The sequence below is a fragment of the Phasianus colchicus genome, chromosome 17, assembly GCF_987193195.1.
Source record: "Phasianus colchicus chromosome 17, bPhaCol1.hap1.1, whole genome shotgun sequence".
Taxonomy (NCBI): domain Eukaryota; kingdom Metazoa; phylum Chordata; class Aves; order Galliformes; family Phasianidae; genus Phasianus; species Phasianus colchicus.
In genome coordinates, this window is record NC_143452.1 from 2940225 (window position 1) to 2962629 (window position 22405).

General features: G+C 51.3%; 1 protein-coding gene across 3 annotated transcripts in view; it reads right to left on the bottom strand.

The window, feature by feature from the left end:
* ACSS2 (acyl-CoA synthetase short chain family member 2) overlaps positions 1-16049 on the bottom strand; it is a 31252-nt gene extending 15203 nt beyond the window's left edge. Inside the window, exons 1-3 of one of the 3 annotated variants that reach the window (XM_031603122.2) lie at positions 15847-16049; positions 15509-15704; positions 114-205 (exon numbers count right to left, since the gene is read on the bottom strand). In XM_031603122.2, coding sequence (XP_031458982.1) covers positions 114-205; positions 15509-15704; positions 15847-15970 — 412 coding nt within the window. In that variant the 5' untranslated portion in view covers positions 15971-16049. The remainder of the gene's footprint in view (positions 1-113; positions 206-15508; positions 15705-15846) is intronic. The other 2 variants (XM_031603121.2, XM_031603123.2) reach the window with 2 other exon arrangements.
* Between the last annotated feature and the right edge of the window lie 6356 nt (positions 16050-22405).

Genomic DNA, 22405 nt, shown 5'->3' on the forward strand with positions numbered 1-22405 from the left:
GAAGCATGTTGCATTTAATAGAATAGCAACCATGCAAAAAACTGATCCCATCTCCAAAAACTGGTCTAAACGCTTTCCCAGTATGTAACTCTCCCCTTGCTCCAGCCACCTACCGTGGTTACGGAGGACATTGGCAAACTGACAGACTTTGCACAGCAACTCGCCATATGTGATCTTCATAGAATCCCCCGGTTCATTCCCTTCCCTGGAAAAACAAGGAGGTCTTTGTTACTGTGCAAACACAACAAGGGAACAGTGCAAATTCAGAGGTACTCTCCCCATGGACAACACTGATGTTCCCACTTGTCCTACTGAGCAGAGTAACTGAACCCCAGAAATCCAAATCTGGACTGAAGTTCTCCATCAGTAGGATGATTTAGTGCAAGGTCCCCATCCCATGTAAATCACTACACCTACAAGCAATCAAATGCTTGCAGTGGAAATGCAAGGTACCTTCAGATAGGAGACAGAGGAAGACGGGGCTGACAGTTCCAACAGTAAAGATGGCCACACTTGAGAGGAAGCTGAGATTTATGGTTTGGCATGCTTGCTCACATGCCTGCAGATACGTCTGCCTGAGACACAGGCCAATGCTGTCCTGTAGGAACACCCTACCCTTACATACCTACCTTCTGATGGCCTGGGACTGATGCCAAAGGCTGTCTTATTTTCCAAGGTCACTTATAACAAATACATGCAGGTTACTGCATTATTATGCATTATCATACACATTATTATTATTAATATTACACATTATTACATGTGTTAAGTTATGCATTATTCTCTCTGTTGTTCTCCACAAACAAGCTCTGGGCTCCTGCTACAAAGGTGCAGCTCAGTGGTACCTTGGCACTGAACACAGTAGCGTGAAGAAGAGCCAAGAGCTGCACCCAGAGATGAAACAGAAATGTCACGTTCCCCAAGGAAACAGTCTGTTACCAAAATAAAAACCTTCTGATTTTAACAACGCTTCAGCCACTGCATAGTGAGGCAGGAGATTAACAATGGAAACCTGAAATGAGCTCCCAGGTGGCAAAGCAGTGGTCCCCCATGCCTAGAGAAGGAGGAGACACTTCCCCACGACTCTCCCCAAGGCAGGCAGCACACCATCATCAGTGATTCCCAGAAGAATAGCTATCGCTCTCAGCTGCTTGTTCCCCTTGAAAAGTGTCCCCTGGGGTATGTGCAGGCACATGAAAGCCAACACCAGTTGGGGAACTGCCAGGACGCACCTCTGTGCACAGGATCCTGCCCCCGAGGCCACGCCAGGCTGCCTCTAACTTGGGAGCACAAACCTCACACCTTGAACATCTCAAACAGCTCAGAGCACACAAATCCAAGTGCTGCATTCTAGCTGAAACTGCCTGCTGCTTCCTCTTCCCCCCGGAAACATGAGCAGAGGGAGGGTGGCACTGAAACTTGTTAAAGAAATACACCCATTTCTCACTAATTCCCCAGGAAGGGCTGTTCTGCATCAGCATGGCAGTGCCAGGGAGCCATGCCCTCTGATGGCAAATGTGCTCTGGGTGGAAACAGCACACAGCCTCACAGACACAAGCCCTGCACCTCCTGCTGCAAGCAGGATGGGGCTTTCAGGACTGGTGGCTTCATCTGGATCACCTGTTTTGAAAACTGCTCCTGGATCTGCTGTTTACAAACTTGACTTCTCACTCTGGATATCCATTCATACTCATGGCTTCCATAGCACCCCAGCAATCAGGCCCATTGACACCTGCACTGCTGCATGGACTATCTTCTGACCCAGGGTTTCAGAAAGGGGATTCCTGGTATGATCCTGACCCAAGTTTGGCCCCATGTAGATGCAAAGTGAAAATCAATGGGAACAAGAAGCAGTGCTCAGGGCAGGCAGCTCAGCCCTGGCTCGTAACCAAGAGCATCACTTCGAGCTACACAACACAAAACCATTACATGGATTCCTTACTGCAGGGCTCTCAGCTTGTAAAGAGAAACCAGGAAATCACAGGGTTTCCTTTTAGATTTTATTACTTGAAGGTCAAAGATTCAAGAGCTGATTTCAGGGTTGGACTGAGCAGCTGTAACTGATCTGACTCAAAGCAAGAGAATCTGCTTCTGTTAAGCTGCTGCCAACCTTCACCATGCAACGATCTTCACTGAGGCATCTAAACTATGGGGGTACAGCAACACTGAAATAAGCAGTGCGCGAAACAGCTTGGGGCCAGACTCACAGGAGTGCTGCAAACACAGCTCTGTGCTTCAGTAATTGCATCGGGTTTATGTGGCAGGGGTTGGGTAGTGGAGAGCTGTAGGGTAGCCTCTGTGAGCAGGGAGGAGGTGCTCCAGCCACAGAGCAGTTCTCTGCAGCCTAGAGAAGGTTCGTGATGGAGCAGGCTGTGCCCCTGCAGCCCATGGGCACCACACAGAGCAGATCTCCATGTGCAGCCATGTAGGAGCCCATGGTACAGCAGTGGACGTGGACTGAAGGAGGTATGGCCCACAGGGCCCCACAGGAGCAGGGCCCATCCAGAGCTGCAGCCCATGGGGAAGAGCTGCAGGGAGCAGGAGGCCTGGGGAGCTGCCACCTGTTGGGCCCTGCACCAGGGTTGCTCCTGAAGGATGGGCCCCACGGTAGGGTCCATGTTGGAGCAGGGTGTGGAGAGCTGCAGCCTGTGGGATGCACACACAGGATTCATTCAGAAAGGAGAGCATCCGTGGGAGGGACATTCCTGTCCTCATCTCAGCCCTTAGGTCCTGTTCGGTATTTTCTCCCCTTCTTCATTTGAGGAGGGAGAACAAGAGAGCCGTGTGTGGAAGTTCAGCTACCTCTCAGGTTGAAACCCTAACCATCTCTTTTCAATACAATTATAACAACTCCAAATAGGAGCAGGAGCAGCCCAGCCCCTCTGATTTCTCACTGCACCAGGTCTGGAGGGCAAAGGGGTCAGCAAGCCTGCAGGGATGAGCAGCCCAGGTCTCTTGTCTGACACCTCCACGCTGCCATCTGCCATCCAGCTCACAGCACTTGCTGGACACAAGCCTGTCCCCTTCTCCAGGCCACCAGAGACGCACCCAGGCTGGGACACACACTCAGACTTGTCTCTAAAGCCAGCACACAGGGCACGGCAGAACACAGGGTGGGAAGGCAAGGCCAGAGGGAAGTTGAAACCTTTTCCCCAAGGTTATCAGAGGCTTTCAACATCCTTCCCTGGCTCCATCCTCACAGCAGCATCAGCAGGGGTGCCTCAGGCTTCAGAATGATGAGTTCAGATCTTAAGATGATCTGCACCTTAATGGAGAGCTGGCCACATTTCTATAGAAGATGCCCACTTGCATCTCCTGTAAAGGCCTCTGAGCACACTCTCAAGAGCAAGCAATTGTTTCTAGCTTCCTTATGTCTGAAAATAGTTTGCAGTGCCCACAGCTGCACTTGGGCTGCAACAGCACTCAGGCTGCTCTATGCTTTTCTCTGGCACAAAACCGAACACAATTACACATTTCAGATGGGGCATTTAGAGGAATGCCCACCTCCAAGCTACAAAGAAAGTAAAGTACTGTGTGTCAGAAATGAGTTTGAATTCCTGGAAGCAAAGCTTTTTGAGCAGCATCTTCCCTCTGGTGCCCAGCAGATAAAAGCCAGAGCTATCAGCCCTGAGCCTCTCACAAAGAGCTCACTTGTCCAAATTCAACAGAAAAATAAATAAATAGAACTCAAACAGCACGACAGCAAAGCGCTCACTTCCACAACCCTGACTGCATCTTCTTTAAGCACTGCTGATGAGAACCAACAGCAGTGGCTCTGCTGCAATTGCAGGTGTGTGACTGAGCTAACAGCAAGCCTTTCTCTCAAACAGAAAACAATTTTCAACTCCTCAGACCCCCCAGAAACACTGATAGAATAGATAGAATACATGGTGACACACAGTTTGAGCCTTGAATTTAATCCTGCATTTGACGACTAGCAATCCAAAATGTTACATCATCATCTGGACCACAGCAGGGATGCATTTGCATTTTTCAGCACATGAGAATCTTGTGTTTTACATGCTCCACGTTGTGTGCATACCCAGCTGGAGAAAAGTATTTTTTGGCCACATGGCCTCTGCTGAGCCTCACACTGACTTAAGTAAATGCAAGTTCTTTAAGGTAAACACACAGGTGCACACCTTCCAGAATGTTCTGATGAGAAAGGCAAGTTTCCTGCATGGGGGAGAACCTTCCAGCTGCCTTCAGCCATTCACCTAGGACCACACAAGGGCTGCAGACACCAGCTGCACAGCAGCGTGCAGGACACTAGTGCCAGGCTCTGCACAACACAGATGGGAAACCTGAATGGTTATCACCTCTGCAGAAGAGCCACACTGATGGGAAGATTGCAGACTGGCTGCCTGCTCAGCTAGGAGCCTGACCTTGGAGATGCAGAGCTGCTAAATCAAGGCAAAGCCTCCCTGTAAGTGATCACACAGGTTAGCAAAAGATTTAGCGTTGTGCTGTGCAGTAAGAAAAATGGTTTGTAGGAGCAGGTAAGCATTTCTTGAGACGCATTAACTCAAGCAATGACCCTGTGGAGAAGCCAAGGCTCAGGAGCAGCCATGTGGGAGCAAAGCTGTGGCAGATCCATGCCTGGGCAGCTGCACTGCAGCAGGTTAAACAGTTTTGCGCTCCATCAAGCATTAGAACTGACTACCAGGCTTGTTCCTCAGCCTGCTCCAGCCACACATCACATAACCAATGGAGCATGGCTGTCCATCCAAGCACACTGAGCCCATTTCAGCTGCTACATCTCAGCTGCAGCATAACAGGCAGCAGGACGGAGTGGGAGCTTCTTAACCTGCTACAGTTCCAAGGACTGCATGCTTCCCAGAGCATCCAACCAGCCCCAAGTGAAGCTGAGACACCAATAAACAGGCAGCACTCTTCAGTTTCTCTTTCCTCAGAAGTAAAGTGAGTAACAATTTTTTGCATAACCTGTTTGAGTAATAGGAGAATAGAGCCTCCTTGTGCTATGCTGACTGAGCAATGGCATGGAGCAGCAGGAAGCACAGGTTGCATCAGTGGGAATTATGGTTTGCAAGGTAATTACTGATGATAACTGCGGTCTACCAGGGTTGTAACATCATTAGGAGTAGCTGGTGCACAGGAAAGTGATGAAGTGAAGCTGAGCAAGTGAAGTGTTAGGAGCTGTCAAAATCTGTCAGACCACCTGCAGACCCACAGTGTGTCAGTGCTAATTAGAGAGGTAAGAAATTTTTTTTTTAAATAATACAGATCACACAGACCACAACAAAGCAGGGCACAAAGCCAAAGCTTACCCAACCCCTGTAAACACTACCACTGAGAACTTCGTTCCTCCTCTAAGCTCCTGTACCCACATCACTCCCAAGTAACAGCAGTGCCCACAGTTAACAGACAAAAGTGCTCATCATCCTTGGGGCCACCAGCTGTCAACCCCTAAGGACAGCAGGGATCTGGGGCACGGCTTGGCTCCAGGTGGAATCTAGCACGAAGGCAGCAGCAGCATGGAAAAGCTTCCAGCAGGGCAGGCACAGGGACTCTGAGAAGGTCACTCCAGTGCCATCCGAACTGCAGCACTCAGAACTCTCCTGAGCAAGGGGCCGAGCTGGTGCACAAGCAGCACAGGGAGTCAGCAGCCCTCCAGCTCCCCAGCAGCAGGTCTCAGAGCTCAGATACAAGAAGGCAAAACTTTTCCCATGCAGCAGGAGAAGCGGCTGCCCCTGCCCCACAGCTCCTCCTCACGTGCAAGATTGCAGGGGGCAGCCAGCCAGCCCCCGGCTTCCCATCTCTCAGGCTCCAGAATTAGAGCAGCCAAAATGCCAGGCACGGCGTGCCCAGGCCGAGCTGCAGCCATCTGGGGAGCAGGCTCACGTGTGTGCAGCAAAGCCCCCAGCTGTCCTGCGCCGTGCCAACACGCACCCGCCACGTGCGCACAGGCAGCGCTATCATCGCAAGCCTCCGTGCTGCCATTTGGCTTCACTGCACTCAGAGCCAGGAAACCTGCGGCCTGAAAGAGAGGCTGGGACAGCCTGGTGGCTTGGTAACAGCCACCCAGCCTAAAAATGGCCATGTGTCATGCTGCAGCTCGCCTTGCTCATCCATCTGACACAGGAACGGTGCTTGAGTACATGGAGCCCTTCAAATCTGTCCTTGAAAAAGCAGAGTAGGTTGAGATTGAAGTCTGAAGAGCTCAGCTGTGCAAGAACAGTTTCACTTAAGAAAAAAAAACACATGCATTTGCTTGCACATAGATTGTTCAATACAGGAACGCTCCTAAACTGACCTCCCAAAAGCACAAGTGTTTCCAGCAGGATTCCACGCTCCAGGGGACTGAAATAGTTTTGCAGAAAGCCTCCAATCAAACACTTCATAATAGTGAGACAGATCACCCACCTCAGTAACACACAGCAGGAAATACCCAGTGGAGTTCTGGGAAGGCTGAAGGTTTTTACAGGGGGTTGCCAGAAAGCTCAGCCTCCACATTCCCTGCATTCACACTCAAATCCTGTTGCATCATGGCAGGATCAAGAAAGAAGTTGTGCAAGGGCAGCGCAGCCAGGGAGGGGCTGGTGCAGGGGCTTTCCCAGCCCCTCCAGAAAAACTTGGCAGCACTGTGTGAGAAGGCAGCTGGGCAAACCTGGCAGCTGAGGTCCTGGGGAAAATTCATATCCATTTATCAGCATCACCTTCTGAGTCCACACGGTTAAGTTGGAGACTCATTTTCCATGCCATCGCCCTCTACAGAAAATCTAACAAGGCTCCACTGTCAAACCTGTCAGAGTGAGCCAAACCATTTCAGCCAGAAGCTGACCATGTACTGGGATGGGCAGGTTCCTGCTGCTGTACGAAACCCAAACAAGGGCAGCACACGGTGCGCTGTGCCGAAGCGGGGCCTGCTGAGCTGCAGCCAGCTTCCCCCTGCAAAGTGCTTGCCAGTGCCTGTCCTTCACAGCACTTCTATATGACTGTTATCTCTGCAGGGACACTGGGCCACCACCTGCTTTATGGCCAGGGAATCAGGCTTCTAATTGCCTATGAAAACAGCCATATGGAAACGCAGGCTGGAATGAAAACACTGAAGACCCTGCATGGTTACTGGCATCCCATACCAAAAACCCAATCAATCTTTGTCCTTCCTTCTCATTAATGACACGCTCAGCTCCTCCTACTACCCACAGCCTTTCCTAATCTGAACAAGTACCAGATGCATGTGAAGAAATAATATTTATTCTTTGCAGTCCAAACACTATTCACTTCACCATCCCCTCAGCACACAGCCCAGCTGCAGGTGGACCCCACTCCAGAATTACTCCTTTATTTACCAACCCTCCAGAATTGCTCAGCTTTTTCTTATTCTCTTGCCTGGCCCTAAGAACCCACTTGAGGCCCCTTTAATTAGGCTGCACAGGGTGCCCTAAAGGCAACACCACCAGCCCATGCTGTTGTCGCTCAGTCAGCCAACATAAGGGAGGAAAACTGATGGACAAGGTTTGTATGGTCTGCAGTGGCCTGAAAGCCTAACCCCGAGCAATGCTTTTAGAACAGGGAGCAACCAGCAGCCACCATGCTCCCCTTGAAGGGGAAATCTACTGCTGTGTCACACCTGATAAAATAAGGCAGCTTACAGCCAATGCTGACCACAAGCGAATCCCCAGCAGTGCTGTCAGTCCTTCTGCATGGATGGAAGACGTTGAGCAGGAAGGGGAACTCTACTCTTCTGCAGCTTTGTTTTTTCTGCTTGTTTGACTCTGGGTATTCATCAAGTAGAGATGATATGCATTAACTGTTGATATGCTGCAGGTATTTTATAACATGAGAGCAGCCACCAAAAAAGAAAATGATATCTTATCACCCGTTTTATTTAGAGCCCACTCCATTTAGCTTGTTTTAAACAGCATGCCTTAAGGATCATGGTGTTGCAACAGAGCTCCCATGCAGGGCTCCTTCAGCAGGTCACCAGCTTTGGGTGACCTCAGCCATTGCTGCTGATCCTGTGAGCCAAATCCTCCAGATGCTGTAGGAGAGTGAGATAGCTGACATCAGAAGAAACATTTCAGATGTTTGCCACAAGTAATATTGTCAGGAGCACAGACTATTTTTACCAGCCCAATGAGAGGAGAGCTTATTTCCAGCACCACACACTGAGCCCTTGTTTAAACAATTTGCAGTCAGGCCGTGACACGAGCTTCACTCAAGATATGACAACAAGCTGCCCACAGCTGGGAAGTGCTCTGCTTTGGGAAATGCAGCATATCTGTATGGAGCATGCTGCCACATTGCCAAGACCTGGAAACTGAATGCCAGGCAAGATGATATCAATGGAGGCTCAGAAAACATCAACCAAGCCCACAATGGGAAGTAACACCATAAATCAAATTTTTTGGTGGTCTTTCTACTTGATGTCTCAAATCTCTGCAGGTGATGGCCAGATGTCCTCTGCTGGGCTGTTCCTCTTGTTCAGTGTCAGAACATCCCTTGGAAGATGCTCAGTGGCAATGCAGTGGCAAACTGGCAAACTCAGCTCTCAGGTACGCGGATGCAAAAAAAAAAAAAAACAAAAAACAAACAACAAGCAGGAAGATCATCCATTTCCTTGAGGGATTCCCCTAAAAAGGGAGCGGACACCTGCTAACACAATAGGCTGTGAACTTTCCAGAGCTCGTGACTTTGTACCACTCAACATATCAGCATTTACAACCAATGGTGTGCAGAAACGCAAGCAGACCCAGAAGGCAGCTCCAGCCAGGAGCAAGGGCTCTGGCACAGGGTTGGGTGGAGGAAGGCAGTTCCTGGTGCTGCTGAGAGCCAACGGGTTTTGTCAAAGCACTTGTAAATCAATAGCACAGCCTCACAGCTCTGGCACAGAAACCCACCAGCCACAAGGAATGCAGCTGTCCATGAAAACACCACCATGCTTGGACCAAGCACCCATCTGCACCTCTTTTTGCAGAGCCTGACCACTTCAGAGCAAGTCTCACCCATTTAGTGCCTAATTCATTGTCCATGTCTTTGCCTTTCACACTGGAGTGAGAGAGAACATACAGACAAGCCACCCACACAGCTACAGCAAAATAATCATGTTTTCTAGTCCAATGAGCAAACTGAAGGCTCCCATCTTCCATACAGGAGTGTGCCATGGATCAGCACAGGAGGTCCCCATCCTCTGTCCACGCATTCCATGTACACCCACCTGCAGTTTTCACTGTCCTGCCAATATCCCCAATATGCAACCCTCACATAACTCCATGCTCTCCCAGCAGCAAGCTGTTCTATCAAGGTATCCAGGTGCCCAGCATCTGCCACAATTGCAAGACACAAATTGCACAGGCTGTGAAAAAATCCCAGATCACTGTGCACACCACCCTCCCTGTACTTCCCCAGGTGGGTATTGTGCAACTGCACACCCATCTGCATGCAGAGGAGGCTTTGGAAGAGGTGTAAACCAGCACTAGGATAGTGGTGTAAGAAGCAACTCAAGAAAGATGACTGACTGACTCCTCCGTGCTGAATCTACAGAGCCAGTCCCTCTGTCAGTCCACGATTAGCATGAGAAAAGCAAATAAAATATTAAATAAAACTAAATAACGCATTAGTTGCCCCAGGTCTCATGTATATTGAAGCACAGCACACAAAGCAATGGGACATTAACAGCAGCTCGGTCAAGAGCCTGCCAGACTAAGCCAAAATGCTGCATGAGGTCAGAACCAAGAGCAGCAGCAGGACACACTGTTCTGGGGGGCACCTGGGCCCCCACTGAATAGAGTAGGCAACAATTCCAGCATTGGAAAAAATCTGCTATTGCTCCTGAAAAGCGACCTTCAGGGCAGGAAGCAAAGGGAAAGGCTAAATGAGCTTGATAAAAAGACCTTTCTTCCATTCATGGGCAAATTAGTTTCTTGATTAATGTTTTGTGCAAAGCCTCATGAAGACTGCCTGAGAAAGGCTTTACCCATGTACTCATGCCACTGCACCAAGCCCCAGCTGACCTTCACTTTGCATTACCTCACCAACCCTGCCACTATTCCATGCACAAAGTGACCCTATTCCCACCTCCAGCACCCACTGCACAACTGGTGATGGCTCACATCACTACCAGGCTGCTTGCCAGCACACCTCACAGCTTGCAGCCCTCTCCAAAGCCATGCAAGCAGCCTCCCAGCCCTGCATGCAGCCCTGCGTGCTGCTCCATGACCCGGCCAGCAGCTCTGCTATTTCACACGCAGCTTCCTGCAGCACTCTGAGGGGCACACCATTTAATCCTAGGCACTTATTGACATCTAACTTATTTAACTAGTCAAAATACTTCCTCGGCACTCCTTTGTATTGATAGAGGCAGATATTGTATCCCTGCCAGCAGCAGCTACCAAGGGGTGCAGAGCAAATGCTGGGAGCAACAAGCTCTGACACATCAAAAGCAAGCTGCTCCACTGCCTCACTGCTGCCTTGTGCTCCCAAGCAGAAGCAGCAATCACACCAGTGCCATGGCCCCACGTTGCCAGCTGCCAGGTAGCTCACAGCAGGACCAGCAGCTGCTGCTGAGGACACGTGCCAGTCCCCTGCTTTGTCCTGCCAGCTATCCTGAGACAGAAAAGGCTCTGATTTGGATTTAGGTGGTCCTGTGCAGAGGCAGGATTTGGATTCAATGAACCTTGAGGGTCTCTTTCAGCTCAGGATATTCCATGATTCTGCAAATCAGCCCCGAGAAGGGACAGGACTGTGCGTGTGTGCCTGCCTGAATAACACAATGCTTTTAACACCAACTCGCATCCAGCAGAGCACAACTCACACATCGCTCCTGTGACTGGAAGAGCACAGGACAGCCGTAGCCTGAAGAAGGCATTTTGCTGCTCTCATGCATTTACTTCAGCCCTCTGGCACAGTCTTTCAGCTGGAAACTGTCTCGGAGATTTCACTAGAAAAGAGGATGGAGGACACAGCACAAAGCACAAGCTATTAACAGAAATGCTCAGGACAAAACAACATCAAGGTATGACAGGAGAAAGCTGGCAGGAGCCAGATCTCAGCATACACACACTCAGCCTCCAGAAACAAGCACCCAAGCACAGCAGCCACTTGCACTTCCACTACAGCATTGACCACACCAGGAGATGACTGTCCCTGCAAACAGGACAGAAGGAATTCCACTGAGATGAGAGAAAAAGCACTCCTCCTCCAGAAGTGTTCAAGTTACAACAGCAATGGCCTTTACTCCTTGTTTTAAGGCCAGGTTTCTGCTGGTGCTCCCCCACAGCCAAGCAGCAGGATTGGGAAGGACCCTGCAAAGTCCTTTCCATTTGAAGGAACGAGCACTGATCTCAAGAACTCAAGTGCAGCTACTAGAGAAAGTTCTGCAATCCTCTGGTCTGCAGGGACCAGTAGGGTCATTCCTTCCCCAGTGAGCAGAGGCACTGTCCTGCACCTGGGCAGCATCACAAGCATGCATCAAACAGATGGTAACTTTTCCATAACACTTCTTGCTGCTGTAGGGCGTTCTCTGGTTCACCAAATAGCAGTTTCACGGCACCTGTGCTCCTGCTGCTCTCAGTAACTCACAGGCACATGGCTGGAGATCACAGAATGGCCAGGGTTGGAAGGGACCTCAACGATCATGAAGCTTCAAACCCCTGCCACACGCAGGGCCACCAACCTCCCCATTCAATACCAGCCCAGGCTGCCCAGGGCCCCATCCAGCCTGGCCTTCAACACCTCCAGGGATGGACGGGGCATCCACAGCCTCTCTGGGCAGCTGTTCCAGCACCTCACTACTCTCTCTGTAAAGAATTTCCCCCTGACATCCAACCTCAATCTTCCCTCCCTCAACTTAAAACCATTTCCCCTTGTCCTGCCATTATCTACCCTTGTAAAGAGTTGAGATGAGCATTGAGAAACACAGCCTTCCCAGGCTGATTATTTTTTCCTCCTTTAAACAAGCTGCGCAATTCAAGGATGAGTTTTCACTGTCAGCATGGTGTTGAAAGTGGCCATGCCACTGAAGTATGACAAATCATCCAGGAAGTTACCAAAGAAACAGAGTCCATTTGGCACAGGGTTTGAGTGTCCTGAAGCTGGTGGGAATAGCAGAGCAGAGTGCATCACATGGATGCTGGCTCTGATTAACACAAAGAGGTTCAGAGCTGTTTAACAGCCACCATCCTCAGCCACAGCATCCATGCACGTGGCACTGACAGAACACTGATACCTGTGAAGATATCCAAACAAATAAGAAGAAAGCACACAAACTCACTCTCTGATCTGGATTCTGGAGACCAAGCAGTGAGTGCTTTGCTTTTCAGTTGATTTTACTTGACCACAACCATTCTCTAAGTTTGTTACAGAAAGAATAACTAGAAGAAATTTTTATACTACTGGCGCCTAAATCCTTTATCACATTTAGAAAAACACCTTTTTGCATTTGTGTCCTACTTGCTCTAGTTCCAGAAGAAGAAAAATCAGCATTTACTCTTCCATTTAAGCAAAGCTGCACTAAGTTCTGGCAGTCATCACTACCTTTTCTTCTCTTTCCTGAATGCACCCCTTCATATGCAAACACAGGAAAGCAGAAAGAAAAAGAACAGATTTATTTTTCCAAAAGGTGGCAGAAGCTGCAGCCCACGGCTAAACCCGCACACCCAATGGTGCCAATGGGGAAACTAAAGGCAGTGTGCCAAGCTCTAACTTCTGCCCCATTTCCACCAGACACCACCAGTGCTTCACTCCACACAGGTTACAGACAACGTGCTTCCCCCATGAGAAGTGCTTCCCTTTTTAAAATCCCATCTGGTTAAATTTTTACCTCCACAGCCTCACCAGACAGACGTTTCCACCAGATGATTAACAGGCATTTCAACAGAGATGAGAGTTTGCCCACACAGTGAACATAACTCAACTCCCACAGTTGCAGGGCAGGTATCTACCTGCACACAAGCCATCGAGTTAGCAGCCCCATGCTTTCCATACAGCTACAAAAGATTTCAGAACAGCACTTTATCAGACATTTCCTGTCTCTTCTGTTCCTCCTTAGGCCACATCAGCAATACCAAACAGAGAAAGAGGAATCAAAAGCAGCAGGGGCAGAAATACTTTCAACGTTCACAAGCAGCACAAGATATCATACAGAAACAGGCAACGGAGAAACAACAAGTGCTTCCTACCTACTCAGGATGGTCATTTGAGCTCTAACTGCATCCAAAGGATGACACCCAGCAGTGCCACCTGTGTACAAGTTGCACAGCATGAAGCAATCCCACGCACCGCTGTTTGTACTGGAAGAGCAATCCCACAGAGAGCTGCTGGCCCACGTGCAGCCCTGCTTCAGATCCTCGGGATGGGACCCACGCTGCCCTGTTCTGGCAGCAGTACAGGAGCCTTCAGAGCAGCACCAGAGCCCAGCTGGTGGAAGTGCCAGCTCCTCCCAGCTTCACACAGCCATAGAGAACTGCTCTCACTTTTGTCAGGACTTTTGTCTTCCCAGAGACACCCAGAAGTGCCTGGATTCATTTCTTCCCTTTTTCCTACTTTCTCACCTCTGGAAATGAAGCCATGACTTTCAGAGCTCTCGTACAGCCGAGCGGTGACACCTCAGCACCATCTCAGCCAGTTCCAGGCTATGGACAGTAGCGAGAAATTGGCCGAGGTATTTCAACACTCTAGATTTTCTCTTTGGCTTTTGGAGGCTCTCATTTCCCTCTTGACCACTCACCCACTATGACAAATCTTAAGCGTTTCTAGAAGCAGGGCTTGTTCAATAACAGTGTTAAAGGCAAAATGTGAAAGGACAAGATGACAGCAAGTATATTTTGTTACTGTAGATAAGCATGTGCCCTGAGAGGCATGTGTGTGTTCCCAGAAGAGTGATTTTACAAATAACAACCCTTAGCCCAGCTTCTCAAAGCCCTCGTGCCAGGAGTTCACAGGTCAGCACCGCATGTGTCATGCTGACCATGGCTCTTCTGTTTCTCACACCATTAAATTCACAACTGACAGCCCCAGACAGCACAGCCTCAAAATCAGTCTCATGTCAGACCCAAGCTGGGAGAACTTACCCCAGAACTGCTGTGGAAAACAGCGTGTTAAGGTGGAAAGGAGCCCTTATTTTTTAGCACTGTGACTGACACCCACCATTTGCACTGTGAGTGTTGCTCAGCATCACGAATATCCCACAAAGGCTGGGAGAATAACAAGAAAAACCCTCACTAAGTTCAAATGAGAGCTGCACGCTGCATGGCTTCACTTCCAGAGGGGAGAGTGCCACATGAAGGTTTCTGAGCAAGGCTGAGCCCGCTGCCCCCAGAACGGCTGGCAGCTCGGGCTGCCCAGGATCCTGCCAAATGGCTCTGTTTGCTGACACACCTTTACCACGATGAGCTGAAGTCATTTCACATCTGAGCAAGTTAGAGAATGTGTTTGACTAGTGGGGAAGTAAATACTTTCCACCATTTCACCTGTGTAAGCTACAGTAACATCAGTGCTATTATCTCTAGGCAGCAAGTGCAATTTTCTTCTGCTGAAGCAGCAGCCATATGGATAGAAACTTCCACATGAGCCAAGCTCCACATCTGCAGCTGTAACAATACTGTAGGAACACGTTTCTTCCTGTAGCGTGGTTGTTACAAAACACCCCTGTGACAGCCACACACAGCACAGACAGCTCTTCGGCTGCACAAAATTACTGACAAGCAGGAGAGCTCTTTGTAGTTAGAGCACTTGGTATTTTTATCACAGTGACAGGAGGGCTCCTGAGCTGCACACAAACAAGTTACTGCATCCTAACCGACTGGGTATGCTTCAGTTTGGTTCCGCACAGCCCCGTGCAGCCATAGGAACACAGATGCAGTGCAAACACATGCTTCTGAGGTGTGTGAGCACACTGCACTGCTGTCAATTCAAGGCACAGCTGCGGTGCCAGCTGTTGTGGTGCAGCAGAGCCTTAGTTCTGGATGCCACACATCACGAGAGAAGCCCATTCTCCATCACGATACAAATTTCAGCTTCGTAGGACTTTTCCAACTATAAACTATTCCAGGAAAAGATGAGAAAATAAAAAGAACAACACAAGCACGCTTCACTTTTCTTCCCAAAGGCAGCACTTGATAAGGCAGCCTTTAGGACAGTGCCACTGCATTACAAACCACCCAGCACTAAGAATCAACACACCGAGCTCAGGATTTTTTTACAACCTTCCCATCACAGGAGCAAAGCCTGCCAGCCCCACGGAACAAGGAAGCGAGCTGAATTTGCATCTCAGCCGTTCCTGACCCCACATCCTCCACCCACCCCTTCCTACCTGCGAGGGCACGGCCTCACACACGCCTTCAGCCGGGCACAGCCGTGTAGGAGCGCTGGGCATCTCACAGCACAGCCCAACTCACGACACGGAAAGCCAACACCTGCTGCAGCACCTACGGAGCTGAGCCGTCCGCCGTTACCGTGCTTAAATTCCCTCAGCCGCAATCAACACTACGTGCACACCTTGGCGATACGTTCGCCCGCTTCCTAGGTAATAATAAAAGAGCTTTACCAATAAAAAGCCACTTTGTCGCCCAGTTTCTTCTCGCCCACGTTCCTGTCCAGGAGGTTGTAGCAGATGTTGGTCTTCGCCCCTTTCATCCACTCGACGAAGATCTTCCCCTTCGTCACATCGAAGTTGTACCTGAGGAACGGCCCCGAGTGCTGCTGCTTCCAGTAGAACTCCTTGGCGACGTCACCCCAAAACTCTACAAAAGCAACGGGCACAGCTTACAACCAGCGAGCCGAGACGCGGGAACCGCTCCGTACCTCGGCGGGGACGGAGAGGGGCGGCGAAGCGACCCGGCGGCGCCCGGGGCTCCGGCGGCGCCCGCCCCGCGCGGCCCTCACCCTGCGGCTCCTCCACGGAGCGCCGGTACAGCCGCCGGTAGTCCGGCAGCGAGGGGACGTGCGCCGCCGGCAGCAGTTCGGGCCGCGGCCGGTACAGCCGGGCCTGCTCCTCGGGCTGCACCATGGCGGGCGCCGGCGGCTCTGAGCGGGAGCGCAGCGCCGAGCCCGCTTCAAAGCGCGGAGCCCGGGGGGCGGAGACGGCGGCGCGGGGCAGCGCCCGAGCGGCTCCGCCCGTCGCCCCGGAGCCGTTGGTGCCGGCCGGCCCGGAGCAGGCGCGGGGAGAACGGGGGCGGCCCGCCGTCGCCGCGCGTGTCGCCTGTCGGCCATGTCGCTCCGTCGGCCGCGTGCCCCCAGCGGCTGTGCCGCACTGTCAGCCATGTTCCGCCGCCGGCCGTGAGCCCCCCTTGGTGGTGTGGCGAGTCGGCTGTGCGTCCATCGGTGGAGTCCAGTCGGCCGGGCGTGTCCCTCTGTCAGCCACGTCCCCCCATCAGCCGTATCCCCCCGTCAGCCACCTCCCCGTCGGCTGTGTCCCCAAACCAGCCGTGTCCCCCCCATCAGCCATCTCTTCTATCAGCCATGTCCCCCCATCAGCCACGTCCATCTGTTAGCCATCTCCCCCATCAGCCACCTCCCCTGTCAGCTATGTCCCCCTGTCAGCTATGTCCCCAGACCAGCCATGCCCTCCCCATCAGCCATCTCCCCCATCAGCCATGTCCCCCCAATCAGCCATATTCCCCATCAGCCATTTCCATCTGTAAGTCATCTCCCCCATCAGCCATGTCACCCTGTCAGCCATCTCCCCCATCAGCCATTTCCCCCATCACCCATGTCTCCCTGTCAGCCACATCCCCCTGTCAGCTATGTCCCCAAACCAGCCGTGTCCCCCCCATCAGCCATCTCCCCCATCAGCCATTTCCCCCATCAGCCATGTCCTCCATCAGCCATGTCCCCCTGTCAGCCACATCCCCCTGTCAGCTATGTCCCCACACTAGCCATATCCACCCCATCAGCCTTCTCCCCCATCAGCCATGTCCCCCTGTCAGCCATATTCCCCATCAGCCCTTTCCATCTGTTAGCCATCTCCCCCATCAGCCATGTCCCCCTGTCAGCCATCTCCCCCATCAGCCATCTCCCCCATCAGCCATTTCCATCTGTTAGCCATATTCCCCATCAGCTCTGCCCCCCTGCCAGCCCCACCATGTTCACAGTGTCTCTGCCATCAGTTGTGCCCCCCTGTCAGTGATGTCCCCTCACCAGTGCTGTCCCCCCATGCCAGCGGTGTACCCCAATAGCTGCCCTGTCAGCAACATCATGTCCCCATCAGCCTTGTCCCCGTGAGCCGTGTCCCCATAGCCGTGCCCCCCTCCCATTGCCATGCACAGGAGAACACTGCCAGGACGTCCTGTTTGAATTGCCCTGAGACTTTGAAGATTTCTTCAGCACTGATGGATATCATCCCTGCCAATGAAAATGCACCACGTCAGGGGAGCCGCTCGCTATGGGCAGCTTCTGTGGTACTCAGTGCTGGGGCCAGGAACACCCAGAAGATAAAAAACCAGAAGCTCGTACATGGCACATATTCCTGTCAGCTAATAGGTCCAGTCTATTCTGGGATCCTTGGTATTTTCCATGTCCAGTGCACACCCTGGGAGCATTGTGTTGCTACCACAGACAAATCCCCCGGCACCCAAATATCCACCCTCTATATGGGCAGACATGGCACAGGCACAGCCAAAGATGGCAAGGTGTTTCCTTCACCAGCCAGCACTGTCATTACTTCCATGTTCCCTATTGCAAAAACATGTTTTTGAAGAAAAAAAAAAAGAATAAATTCCTGCAGCCTGGGTGCTGTGGCATGGATATTTTAGGAGCCATGGGCAGCATATCTGGAGCCCCGTTCAGCAATGCTGGTGTGGGTTGAGGCCAGAGGTGTTCTTGTGCTTCAGCTGTGTTCAGGACCCTGCCTGCTGGGGTTACTTCACCTCTCACAAGGCACCTGCAAATAGGAAAACTGAGAATAGCCCCCTGGACCTGCTTTCCCATGCAAACACCCATGCATAGGGCTGAGAACCACACCGCTGGTCAGAGCCAACCTTAGCATAGACATGGCCCTTATCAGCTTTCATTTTGATAGTCAGTAGCTGAAATATGGAAACACTCTTGTCTCTCTGCGGGGATATTCTAGGCTCCAGGGCAAGGGCTCCTGCTGTATGACCACACTTTGCTGCTTCAGCTCCCTTGGCTCCAGAGCAGCTTGCATCCAGCTGGGCTCCTGCCCTGGAGCTGGCCTTTGGTGGGGCAGAGTGCTGCAGGGCGTGCTTGGAACTCACCGTGGAGGTGGGGTTAAATATGGGGACACACATCTCACCACACATCAAACTCTTCTGCATTGGCTGCAGGAGGAAATTTTAACCAGCACTGTGATAACAGCCTTTGGGCCCTGCTGGGAGTTATCAGTGCCTTTGTTTGCAAATGGGGTTGCTTGATACTGCTGTGGCTCTGGGCATTCTGGGCTCTTCAGTTCCCTCCTCCTTCTGGCATGGGGAGCTAAAGTGGGTCGGTTTGGGCAGAACCAGGCCTGAGCCATTCCTCTGCTCACAGGGATGACAGATGGCTGAATTTCAAGCTTCAGAGAGAAGCTGATGAATATCAGAGCCTGATGATTTAGCCTTCTGCAGAGTGCATGCAATATATTCATAATCATTTTGCATGTGGATGAGCTTATAATGCAACCACGGTTCTAAATCAAACCCAGGAGACACATTACTGCTGTTTGCCTGAGCTTTCAGAGTGATTGAGCCACAAGAAAATGCCTTCCTGTCTCCTAGATGGGGCCAATTAACCTTATAAAGATGCTCTCCCCTCTCACAATGGCTTGTTTGTTTATTTGGGCTCTGCTGGTTGCTGCTGTTTTCCATCTGGATGATGGAGCTCAGAGAGATATGGTGGACACCAGGCATGCAGAGGAAGGTAAACCAAGCTTGGGAGAGACTGCATCGGTCTGCAGTGCACTAAGAGAGGTTGAGGTTTAGGAGCTGCCTTCCCCATGGGGTTTCATCCGTGTCCCAGAACTCCCATGGCAGCGACGTGCCCTCTGCTGCTGAGCTCCAGCCCTGCAGGCCTGCAGTGCCAGCCATGCAGGCACCAGAGTAGGCAGTGACAGAGTCTGAGGTGGCAGCCACACAGGGTCTGTAGTGACAGAGATTTGCAGCCCCAGGGGTCAGTGATGCGGGGCCCCAGGAGTCAGCAATGCAGCCTCCAAGCACAAGTTCATGACAGCTATGCTTCATGGTGCAGCACATCCCAGCCATGGCATCCAAGCACACACATCTCTGCACTGTTCCCTGACGCCCTCTGCTTTTGCCCTAAGCCTGGAGCGGCCTGGAGTTCAGATGCACTGGAAAGTTCCTCCAGCTCCCAACATTAAGGCCACTAGCTGGCTGCACAGGGGTGACCCAGACCTGCATCCTGATGCCTCACTTGAGTTAGAAGCATGGGCTGGAGTGAGAGTATCTGCTTGGGCACAGGACACAGCAGCCCATCCTACACTCAGGCAGCTGGGGGTGGCAAAACCACACCAGTGCTCTGTGGGACCACAAGGGCTGTGAAAGCACCCTGCAAGCAGGTCTGCTTCTTTCTTTTCTTTTTTTCTCACTTGGTCGCACCCCACCACACAAAATGTGCCTATTCCCATCCTCTTGGGCTGAGCTCAGCTCAGAGAAGCCCCTGCTGTTTTGTGGAGAAGATGGGACAGGGCACGTGGTGGTGGTAGGAGAGAAGTCTACAGGCAGAGCTCCAGCCAGAGGATGCTGGAGAAGGACCTGGCCACAGCAGATTTCCCTGTGGTCCCTGGCAGCCCTGTCCCCAGCTGAGGGCTGGAGACATCACTGAGGACAGCTGATGTGAAGCCCACAGTCATGGCTGAGCCACCCTACCTGGTTCTGCTCCACAAGTCCTTGGCTCAAGATGCAGGTTGTTTCTGTAATCATCTCTGTGGCTCAGTTGTGGCACCATCCCACCAGTCTGGCCAGGTCTCACATTTGCTTCCATCACTCTGCAGTCAAAACATCTCCCTGCAAAAAGCATTTGCTCCTGCATGGATATGGGTGCAAGAAGGGCTGTGAGCACAGCTGGTCAGGCCAATGCTGCTGGATGGGAACTCTTTCATCGCCCAGGACATCACAAAATGTCAGGAGCTGTGGTTGACATGCCCAGGGGCTGTAGCAGGCAGTGGCCAAGAAGTACGTGGAATAGGAAAGCCACCACTTAAGGTGGTGGCTCCAACACATAAATGTGAAGACAACTTAAAAGAAAGATTTTATTTCAGCTTTTTTTTTTTTTTTTCATAGAGATTTTTTATTGTTTATTTTTAAACAGACTTGGTTTAGATTTTTGTTTTCTACAATAATTCAGTGTAAAAATCCCAGTACAATATACAACAGTTTGAACATTTGGAATAAGAAATCCAGCTTGGGGAGACACGTAAGTTCAGCTAGGTTCTAACACAGGTAGGAAATTCTCTCCACCCTCTCCCAAGTTCACCAGCCAGGAAGGCATTTGGATGGGAACACTTTACAGACGTCACCCCTGCCCCATCCAAACTCTGGCTGCCTGTGTTGCAGTGGGACACATCACTTCAGGAAGGGGCAAAGACCCTGCTCCTCCATGGGGTGGTCGGGAACCTCCAGCATTGCAAGGCAAAGTCTGCATCAAGTGAGCCAGCTGGCCCTTGTGCGTGAGGGATGTAGGATGCTCTGAGAGGGTCCTCCAGGAAGGTCCCTCGGGGTCTGGGGCTCCCACAGGATGGAGAAGAGGTCTGTCCTCCCCTAGGCAGTGCCAGCAGTTTGTGCCCTGCTGCAGTCAAAGGTGGTTGGGAGGGAACAGCCATGCCCCTGCATGGCCCAATCCAAGGGAAGGAAAATGAAGGTGATGAAAGGGTTGCTGGCTTGAGGGGCTGAGCGGTCATCTCAGGTTATCTCACTGGCCTGGGATCTGGCAGTCCTTCAGGAAGCCACTTTGGCTTGGCCCATGGTACTCAAGCAACTTGGGATGGTCCTGCTTGAGCAGCCTGGAATGGTCCCACTCAAGCTACATGGAGTGGTCCTGCTTGAGCAACATGTGAAGGCCATGCTCAAGCTACACGTGATGATTCTGCTTAAGCAGCCTGGCGTGGTCCTGCTCAAGCACCAAGGAGTGACCCTGCTTGAGCAGCGTGGAATGGTCATGCTGGAGCAGTATGGGATGGTCCTGCTCCAGCAGCATGGAGTGATCCTGTTTGAGCAGTCTGCAGTGGTCCTGCTCAAACAGCACGGGGTGGTCCTACTTGAGAACCATGGAGCAAGCGGCAGTGATGGTTCTTCGTGTCCTGCAGTATCACAAACACTGCATTCAAATCCATGTCTGGCCTTTTTTGACACTCTTGGAAATCCTCCAGTGTTTGGAGAAATCTAACAGATTAAACAGGTGAGTGCTTCAATGGATTCCAGGAGACTCTGACTGAGCTCCCTTGTTCCAAAGGGTTATTGCTAACGAGTCAGAACCAGTGACTTCAGCTGAGTTCTGTAATCTTCCAGGAAATCCTCCCACTTCCCCAGTGACCAGTTCCAGCTGTACCAGCTCATGGGAGAAGTGCTTCCTGATGTCCGGCAAGAATCTTTCAACCTGCAAGCTATGGCTATCACTGCTGCCATGCAAATATCTTGAGCAGCAGGGATGGGGTGGGAGGCTGGCTCTCCATCCAACCTAGCCCCACATCCCATTCCCAGCAGGAAGGGCCCTGCTTGCAGCAGGGATGGAAGTGACTTTCCTGGATTGCTGAGGGATGGAATACAAAGCAAAGGAAGGAGGAAGAGAAGGTGGCAATAACAGCAGATGTGCTAGGAGTAAGAGAAGGATGGAAGAGAGAAAGAATTGCAGGAGGACGGGCTGAGAGAAGACAGAAGGCAGGATGGAGTTGGGAGGTGAAAGAGAATGAAAGGATGGCAAAGGAGGGAAGTGTGAGTTGGGTAAGGATGACTGGAGGTCAGGAAGAGGTGGAGGTGGGAGGTACTTAAAAAATGAGGAGGAATAGGGAAGTGGGAGAGTATGAGGAGAAAGTGAAACTGGGAGGTGAACAATGATAAGGGATGGTGAGATAGCAGGAGAAAAGGTATGAGGAGAGACAGGGCAACTGCCAGAGCTGAAAGAGAATGGGGAAGGATGGAAGCTGAAGATGGACTGGAGGGACAGAAACTGAGGTGGAAGAAGAAGAGGTGAGAGATGGAGGAAAGAAAAGGGATGGTGGAAAGCAGAGGAGAACTAGATACAGGAGATGGAAAGTGAAGGATGACAAAAAGACTATGAAAGGTTGCAAGATGATAAGGAGAACTGGACCGGTATGAAGTGAAGGATGAGGAAGAACAGGAGGTGCTGGGGCATGGAAAGGGATTGGGGACAACAGGAGCTGGAGGAGAATGAAGGAGAAAAACAGGCAGTAGAGGAAGATAAGAGATGAGATGGTAGGTGACAGAGGACAAGGAGGGGAGAGAATAATGATGAAGAAGAGGTATGAGGAGATGAT